Below are 9,462 nucleotides of genomic sequence, written 5' to 3'. Positions count from 1 at the left end.
ATATATATTATTTATATATATATATATATATATATTAAATATTATATATATATATATATATATAAATGAATATATATACACATAGTGTGTGTGTGTTTATGTGTGTTACGTGTGTGTGGATGAGGAAGAGTGGTTGTGTGTGTGTGTGCGTATGCTGGTGTTTGTAACTGGGTGTGTGTGTGTGTGTGTGTGTTTTAGTGTGTATGTGGTTATATATGTGTAGAAGAATTTTATGTACTCCTACATATTTGTATACGCATATTAGCAAAAAATATGTATTTGTAGTAGTATGTCGTGTTAGGAACAAAAGCAACGGCTATATGTCCACTATAATCAGTAATGTTCAATGAAAATCAAGCCGAAACTCTTTACAAGATTAAGATATATGCAGGCACGGTGAGATGACTGCAATCTTTGTGTGATAGTGTTTGACTTACTCATTCCATATCTCCACAAAACAATCGCCAATTGTGCTGTCATGTTCCCAAGACTTAAGCCGGCCATTTATAATCCTTAGCAGGACTGTATGTACTTTCAATATTCTCTGAATGTCTTTAAATATTGCTTGGATTGTCCCCCCGGACACCAGGGGTTTCCCTTCCTGCAGTAAATTCAGTAGTGGCTGTTCGTAAAGTATACTAATATACGCAAGATTTGATACGTATTTTCGTTCGTTCTCCACGATCTCGTTCACTATGTGTATACGTCTTCTTATCGTTTTGCAAAATGTTCGGGCTAAACTGCACCTCCATGCCCGCTGGATAGTGCACGCTGCATTGTACTCCATGGTACTGCTTGTGGGGTAAAGCACACTCGAGCAGTATGAACCGACCAAGCTATATTGGCGCACTGTAGTCCTATTATAAATATGTATGTATACATATATATCCACACATATATATGTATATATATAGATGGATAGATACATATATCGATATGTATTCACAATGGCATACGGTACTTTATTACATTATAGATCAGGCTTCTCATATGGATGCTCTCAGCTAGCTTGGAAGACAGAACTTGACATCTCTATATTGTATATTGGTGGTACAGACCTTTCACAACTTTAAAAAAATCAAATCAAATCTAAAAATCTTATCGGACTTTGATCACTTTAGATCTGTTCGAAGCGAAAAAAAAAGTTTAATCGCCCAATGAAATTAAGATATATTTGTGACATGTTCGGTACTAGTTCAAATACACGTGGCTCAATGGAAAAAAACAACTGCTTTTGTGTTCAGATTGATGAAGGCTATGACGTTATTTTTGGAAAGTAAGTATTTCCACCCCTGCTGTCGGCTGAGAGATGTGAGAGTTTGTTCAATAAATTTAAAATATGGTAGGGGTTTGTTTTGGTAACTTGACCATACATAAGCCCCCCCCCCCCCTGAAAAAGAAACACTAGACATCTACATTTTAGTGGACTCGCAGTCTCGACTCTCGCACCTCAGGACTCGCAAATGGGACTCGCGGGCCGCGGCGCCAAATGTAAGAGAACAAAAAAGACTTCAGTCCTCCGCACTCTGAGTCTGAGTCTCTGATCAGAGTCTCTGACCACTTATATATGTACTCTATAGAAATATAGCTGCTGACTTGAAAGCGTTGAATGCATTACGTTAAAGACGGAATTGCTAAAACCGTGACAAAATTCTCTCTTGATATGTAAGCTCTGAAGGGATTCGGGGACTAAAAAAAAATTAAGCTTTTGTTAACGCTTTCATATTTAAATTATTATTTTTTACACATAAAATATAACCTCAGGTTGTACTATGTCTATTTATAATATTTAACCAAATGTCCTGGGACGGGAATGGAAGGAACTGAACACGTTGCTTTATCGGTTCTGTCATATAGAGTTTTAGAACCTAGGTGTACACAGGTAAATATTTGGACAATACAATCGTTACAACACAACCTGCCAAAGAGACTGCAAGTAGCAAGTAGCGAGTAGCGCAAAGATAAATTACAGGTACTCCCTTGCATGCGTATAGAGACATAAAGCCAGCATGAGTGTACACAGGTGTAAGTTTGTAGAATATGTACCTCAGCCCATCCACTGTCTCGCATTCAACAGTGACTCCAGTCTACTCGCCGTATCGCGTGCTGATGGAAACATCGAGATATGGCATGTTGCTGATTGGGTTATGGAGCGATGTATACTTGGGGGTGAGAATGTGAGCGTAGAAGCCATAGCCTGGGCCGGTACGCGCTTGTTTTCCGCTGGTCTAGACGGCTATATCGTCGAATGGGACTTGGCGACCTTAACCTCAAAGCAGGCCATAGACACCGCAGGCGGTGCAGTTTGGTGTTTGCAAGCGAACAAGAAGGGAGAAATGCTAGCGGCTGGCTGCGAAGACGGGCGTGTGAGATTATTCGATATCGCAAATAACTGTCTGTTGTTTGAAAAGGGCTTTGACAAGGTCGAGGGCCGTATCCTGGCGCTTGCCTGGCATACGGATGGACAGGTAATAGTAAGTGGGACTTCGAATAGTGTGATACATAAGTGGTCTGTCGCATCAGGACGGTCTACGCTGCATATCACCATTGCTGATTTCCTCAAAGAAAGTACTATCGTATGGGCTATTGCGGTGCTGGCGGACTTTACAATTATAAGCGGAGACTCGCTGGGTAATACACAGTTCTGGGACGGTGCGTTTGGCACCCTCACACAGACCTTCAAATCGCACGAGGCCGATGTATTGGCCTTGAGTGTGAGTTCCTGTCAGAAAACGGTGTATGCCTCCGGTGTAGATAATAAAGTAGCGCAATACAAACTGGCGAGGAATGCGAATGGCCTGGGTCAGGCCAAGTGGGTGTTTGCGAAGAAGATGCGTGTGCACACCCATGATGTACGTGCACTCGCCTTGTCGACGAATGATGCAACCCTTGTGTCTGGAGGTGTGGACACTCAGTTAGTGGTGTACAATACTAGTAAGTTCGAGAACTCAGCGCCCAGACGGATCCCGCCGTTCCCTCATTCACCCATCATTCATATAGCGCGAAAGTCGGATATGTTGTTGTGCCGTTTGTCAAACCACGTGGAGTTGTGGCGACTGGGAAGTGGAGATGCGGAGGCAGTGACGCGAAACCCAGCCATGGTTGCGCAGCTATCTCTTAAGGTACGCTGGATTTTATTTCTATACGTATGGTGTTGGAACATAATCAGATCGACTGATGTTTATGTATTTGTAGATTTTATTTATAGATGTATTAGAAACATATATATTCGTCGACCTTCGGCAGTCCAAGTGTTTTGTTGTAGCCGGTATAATGCACTGGTCATATTCTGAACTTGCCTCTCACTTGTGAAGAAAATGCGTTCTCTGTGTGGTTTTGACTGTGTTCTGTACATCAATATATATGTTATTCTTTGTGACTTGTTATTTCTATATATCTTGTGTTCTATATTTTTGCATATCTGTATATATATATATACATGTATATCTATATATACATATTATGTGCGTGTGTGTATGTGTGCTTATATATATGTGTGTGCGTGTGTGTGTGTGGTCAAGTTCTCCATCGCACTGCTTGTATTGGGTTTTGCAGCAACCGTTATTTACTTACTGCGCACAGGCGTGCTTACCTCTTGAATTAACTTCAGTCCATAAATGGTCGAGTATGGTCGAATTAGTGTGGAGTCGTTATCTGCATGAAGTGCGTGTCTGTGTTTAGTAGTATTTCGCTGCATGGCTGGCCCCCACATCACTCCAATTCTATTTCATATCCGCATGCCCGTGTTCGTTTACACAGGTATGCACATATCGTACCCAGCATATATAACAGCCTCGTAGAATGCTGTACTTTCGTACTTTTAGGGTATAGATGGGGTTTTTTAATGTATCGATCAAGACACTTTTGATAGGGAGTTCTGTATGAAAGATTTGAACACCACATGTCCACTAGTTTATCGATCACTAGTACTCCTGCATCTATATGCACAATAACGGTGTCCATCATACCAATGCCAAGTCTTGATAGGTCAGTAAACGTGAACGTGCCGCTAGATTTGAATGGTTTACTAATCTTGAACGTGTATTGATACAATTTTGCTAATTGGATATGACAATCTATAAATATGTATCTGTCGTCTTCGCGCTTTTTAAAATATTCTTAGCAACAGACATTCAGCTAAAGCCGTGTCTGTACATAGTATGGCACACCACGACAATCACAAGGAAATTGAGCCACTGTTAGATACCTCGGTAGTATACTACTTTGTACCTGAAATGGAGCTTAGATATGTTATTCAAATCTACTACAAAAGTGTATGCATGTGTAGCATCAGAGTATTGGTGGCTACCATGAGTTTTGCTCTCGAAAATAGCAGGCACCTGAATGGTCATCTTCACAACCACGAGTATTGACCTAGATCTTTTTTTTATGGAGATTGACTAAACTAGCTTCTCTTGTTCAACCCTATTTCTGATCGTAGTCGCAGCAGTGTGCCATAGTAATCGGCTGTACTGGCATTTATGTACTGATTGTATGTATTCATGTATCTTCAGGGCGATGGTAATCTGATGTGCTCCAATATCTCAGCAAGCGGTGAGTATATTGCGTTGTCGGACGTAGACAGCACTAAGGTGTTCCACTTACAGTACCATGACGACTCTACCGGCCGCAGATGCAAGATCACTAAGTCGGACACGAACGCTCTCTCCGAAGTATATAGTCACAGGTAAACAGTCCTACCACAACATACTTGCACATCTCGCTTAGCAAGATAAAGTGATTAGTTGTCGTTTGGCAACATGGTGGGCGAGGTTTCTTTTTTCTTTTCTTTTTTTCCCATTACGTGATGTTCTTTTCTCGGTGGGTGCGGTTCTGTATATTTTCGCATATTTCGTTGTGGACGTATTTGGTAATCGGCAACCTGGGCTTGTGCACATTTACGCAATATAAGTGGAGGCTCAAAATATATACGAAATTCTTAAAAATTGGAAATGAGGCTCAAATTTCCATCTGTACGTCGCGATTCGTCTCTGTTCAATAAGAGGCCTATCGAGTCTGGCGTTTACCACTAGATATAGGTGTACGGTTACATATGTATATATGCATATACGTGTGCGGATGGGTGCGGGTGTATCTATATACATATATATATATAATTATGTAAGTGTTTGAATGTAGTGTATGTATGTATATATTTATATTTTCACAGCGAATTCTTATTTTGGCCATATACGGAATGGCAGGCTGCGAATAGTGTTCATATATCAATTTTTGTACAGTTTTTGGAAGAGTTTTAGGTTATCGTGATTTTTGTTCATAACTGCACGACGGAAGAAATATATATACTGAGCACACTATTGTGAATTGCCAGCACCATATTGATGTTGCTGTAAAATAATTGTTAGTCTATGAACAATGTATCTCGTTTTGTATCTTATGACGAGCTATGTATACTATCTCGAATTCGATCGTGATACCAATTCACATTTCAGTCATTAAGTGTATCTTCCATTCCCGTGCAAACTTGAACTCGATCCGATTTTGAATATGCCGTAAATGATCTTCAGTGTAATGCTTATACGCGGTCGTTACTGTTTTATCTCCTTGTAGGCTTCTGTTCACGCCATTCAACTCCCAACTGGTATCCGCGGGTTCAGACGGGGTCGTTCGAGTCCTAAATCTAGAAACTGGGGTAGTGGAAACCGAATTTGATGGACATAAGGGCACAGGTGAGCTTACAGTGGAAGTGGTTATCGTTGCCTGTCTGTTAGGAACAATATCAACGTGTAGTGTATGCTTACTGATATGTTTACAGGCCCGATACGTCTTGTTCGACCCCTCGGTTAGGAAGCGATCTGGATAGTACTGTCAGCTGTATCGTTAATGACTTCGCAATCTAGTAAGATCGCTTGTTCTGAGCTGTTCTCTTGTCGCGTATGTGACCATTTGGTTTCAATCACTCCACCACTCCCCAATTGATGACTTAGACATTGGTTAGATTCCACGCGGCTACCTAATTTGTTACTGTTGATGTAGAAATCATGTCTTGCTCTGGGCGTATAGCATTCCTCCTTGTGTTTTTATGTTACCAATATCGGAGTGGATGCTTTTTGTTGTCGTCCTGGTACGGTTTGTCATAAAGTCATTGTACAAATCTAAATTTTCAATTCCTCTTTTGCACTCATGCACGTACTTAGGTCCCATCACACATCTGGAGGTGAGTTCATCAGGTCAATACTTGGCTGTCGGTGACGCGAACAAGAATATCACAATATACGATCTACAAGCCGGTGCTGTGCACTATACATTAAATAAATTTGACAGCACTTTGACGGCGATGTCCTTCCGCCCCAAGACGGACGACCTCGTGCTTGTATTGAGCTGTAACCGAATCCATGTGATTGATACCAAGCAGAAGCGTATATCAGACTGGTATGTGTAGCTTGCATACGCATGAATAAGAATACACTATGTTTTGTTGCGCGCAGAATGGTTCCGATCCCTTGAGTGACAGTAAGGGGCCGTCAGTCCCACATAACGGAAATTAATTCGTTTTTTAATCTTTGGTTAGTCTTGCCTCTTCCCTGTTGAGTTGAAGTATGTTGACAAAACTCACCTGCATTTTTGTAATTTCATTTACTACGTTTTTTGCTTGTATTATTCAGCTCGGCACAAAATATATGCCGCCAAAAGTATGCTTATCTTACATGTCATCTCATATTATGTTTAATTGGTATTCTTGTTCTTCCCTGCTCGCCCTGTTTAACACATTCCGAAATAGTGTTGCATTGTCATTTGTCTCGATCTGTCGCTGTGTTGCTGTTTTCTCAATTAAGCCCTTTTTATTCCTTGTATGCACCAACTACTGTACAGGACGCGTGATAACGTATCAAAGTTTCCTGGCGCATATCTGAAGAAGTACGCTAATACCGTGGGTATCATACACGACCCAACGCGCGAAAATTACGTATTCTCCTATGATAGTGGTATGCTCGCGCGCCTGGATATAACCCAACCGATGTCTGATAATCTGGTATCGATTGATTCCGGCCGTCGTGGACGAAAAAACTCTGAGTCGAACACGGGTAACACACAGGCCAGCAAGACCCGTACAGTGACACCGCAACTGTACACCACGGATATGTACAAACCGATGCTTTTTGCCGACTTTACCAGAGCTGGAGACCTTGTGGTGGCGGAAAGGCCCTGGTCGTCTATCTTAGCGGATTTGCCAAGTCAACTCGTTCGAAATAAATACGGCCAATAAATGGTTGTAATTCAAGAAAAATTGCAATAAACTTAGTAAATAAGATTAAACAATTATGTTTTGGTTCTGGCTGGCTTTAAGTTTCCAAGTATCGGCCACTTGTGCGTATGTTTGTGGATGTGATGCCGGGATACCTAATCTCGGACAATGTGCGGTCTAGATGTCGACATTCTGTTTGATTATTGCAGCCCGTAAAACTAAACCAGTACGATTAGAAGACTCAGTCTGAGCTGTCCATGAAGTGGGATCTCCGGAGCTGTATCACAAGCCGCCCTGAGACATTGTGACATGTATCAATCATAAGTGTTTACTCTATTGGATTTGAGGCCTGCGATTTTGCGCGAATGGGCTGCACTAATCATCGGTACGATATAAGTTGTCTACAATTAGATTACGCGAAACATTCGCCGAATATCTCGCTGATGGTTCGCATCAGGCTATGATATAATCGCAACACTAGTTGAAACCTCGAGTACTTTCGCAAAGACCGAATCTTTAGTAGTTATCGACAATTTTTAATAAAATGGTTTAGACTAGAAGCCTGGTAAGGATATTTGGGGTGATCTCGCTTTGAGAAAACGGGAAGGCTAGAGACCCAAGGTAGGGTTCGATCAAGAAGGAGAACCCCAAGTTTGAGTCCTAAAAACAAGCATGTGGTCATAAAGAGGAAGTCCTGGATATTTTGTACCACATATTCACAAGTCATTGTAGACAGTAGAATATAGGTAGTGTGGACGTACGTCTGTAAGAACCTTCAGTATTCACGCTTGTCACTCAGAAGCCACTAATTCGTATTCGTTGGTTTGTGATACCAAGTAAACTTTCTTAGTGTCTGTGCCTCTATTTCTCCGAGACCGCTTAACACTCTCAAGCAAGTGGCGGCCTTCGTTTCCCTAGATGTAGACATACATCGAGGGTTCTCCTCAAGCTATTTCTAGCCCAAGCAAGTTCACGGCGAAGTAGTCTAAATTGCCACAGATCTATGCGTCATTTTTCTCCATTGCAGTACATTGCGTATCAGTGTGTGTTCTCCTTTCTCTGTATTTGTACATAGCATGTCTGTTGTATTCGCACGTGCTATACCTTGCACATTTAGCATTGGTATATAGTGAAATGATTTGGTGGCCATGTTGATAGTGTTGCCACCCCGGCTCACGAGCATGTTTTATAATGCTTGTCACTGTGGACAAACCTGTTATCATTGATCATAGCCGTGATTGCCAATCTTCATAAGGATGTCATTAATAATATTACCGATAATTTTCTGCCATGTGCCCTTTCCAAAACAATATCTTGGAGCTTCGCATTGGAATGATCCAAATACGAAGTTTATACAAGAAGACGAACCATATCATTTTAACACACGATCCATTCTTGAACTTGAATCGAACTTTGCTGAGAAATAAACAGCGACAATTTTGTACACTCCAGCAATGGCCGAGGAATAAAAATTCATAAAGCAAACCATTGGTGCCATGATTAGAGGAGAAATGCATTTATCCGCACAATTCGAGTCAGGCAAATCATCTCGTGTATTTGGTCGCTTATATAGGCTTATATTCAACGCCTGATGAAGACATGTTCGAATCTGCATCATCCATTACTGATCGTAAGACACTAAATGAGTGCTTAATTATTACCATTGTAACCACGTCACGTCGAAGGTAGAAGGGTTAACACTATACAAAGTGACCAGATCTCTCCATTCCAATACATGAACAAATAATGTTTGGGTACAAGGGTATAGATATCTATGAGATCGCACAAACATCTTAAATCTCAACGAAACATCACGAATTCGAGGGTCACAGCGAATGTCTAGAAGTAAAAGATTACAATAAGAGCAACAGAGCACACATCATCCAACAAGACCTCCAACACTTAGTACGCAAAGAATCAAATAGGTTTGAAATGCGAACATCTAAACGAAGTACGAGGGGCACACAAGGATTGAATAGTGGCTATTTAACATAGATAAGCTTCCAATATAGTTGACTACAACACAAAACTCTGTAAATACGAACACATTAGCTCAACAGCACAGACGCACAGCATTGTAACCACGTCACGTCGAAGGTAGAAGGGTTAACACTATACAAAGTGACCAGATCTCTCCATTCCAATACATGAACAAATAATGTTTGGGTACAAGGGTATAGATATCTATGAGATTGCACGAACATGTTAAATCTCAACGAAACATCACGAATTCGAGGGTCACAGCGAATGTCTAG

At 41.2% G+C, this 9,462-nt stretch overlaps 1 protein-coding gene across 1 annotated transcript; it reads left to right on the top strand.

The window, feature by feature from the left end:
• The first annotated feature begins 1,820 nt into the window (after positions 1 to 1,820).
• SARC_01071 (hypothetical protein) lies at positions 1,821 to 7,254 on the top strand. Its single transcript, XM_014305236.1, has 5 exons — positions 1,821 to 3,122; positions 4,515 to 4,687; positions 5,572 to 5,690; positions 6,159 to 6,393; positions 6,835 to 7,254. Exons 1-5 carry the CDS (start codon positions 2,010 to 2,012, stop codon positions 7,226 to 7,228), a joined length of 2,034 nt encoding a protein of 677 aa, XP_014160711.1. The 5' UTR covers positions 1,821 to 2,009; the 3' UTR covers positions 7,229 to 7,254.
• Positions 7,255 to 9,462: the final 2,208 nt, after the last annotated feature.

The sequence above is a fragment of the Sphaeroforma arctica genome, assembly GCF_001186125.1.
Source record: "Sphaeroforma arctica JP610 unplaced genomic scaffold supercont1.39, whole genome shotgun sequence".
NCBI lineage: Eukaryota > Ichthyosporea > Ichthyophonida > Sphaeroforma > Sphaeroforma arctica.
This window is presented reverse-complemented; position numbering and strand designations above follow the sequence as displayed.

Excerpts from the sequence above, each read along its gene's own strand:
- SARC_01071 (XM_014305236.1), top strand. The coding sequence starts at position 2,010 with ATGAGTGTACACAGGTGTAAGTTTGTAGAATATGTACCTCAGCCCATC. Across the intron at positions 3,123-4,514 it reads TTGCGCAGCTATCTCTTAAG|GGCGATGGTAATCTGATGTG; the intron begins GTACGCTGGATT and ends ATGTATCTTCAG. Across the intron at positions 5,691-6,158 it reads TGATGGACATAAGGGCACAG|GTCCCATCACACATCTGGAG; the intron begins GTGAGCTTACAG and ends GCACGTACTTAG.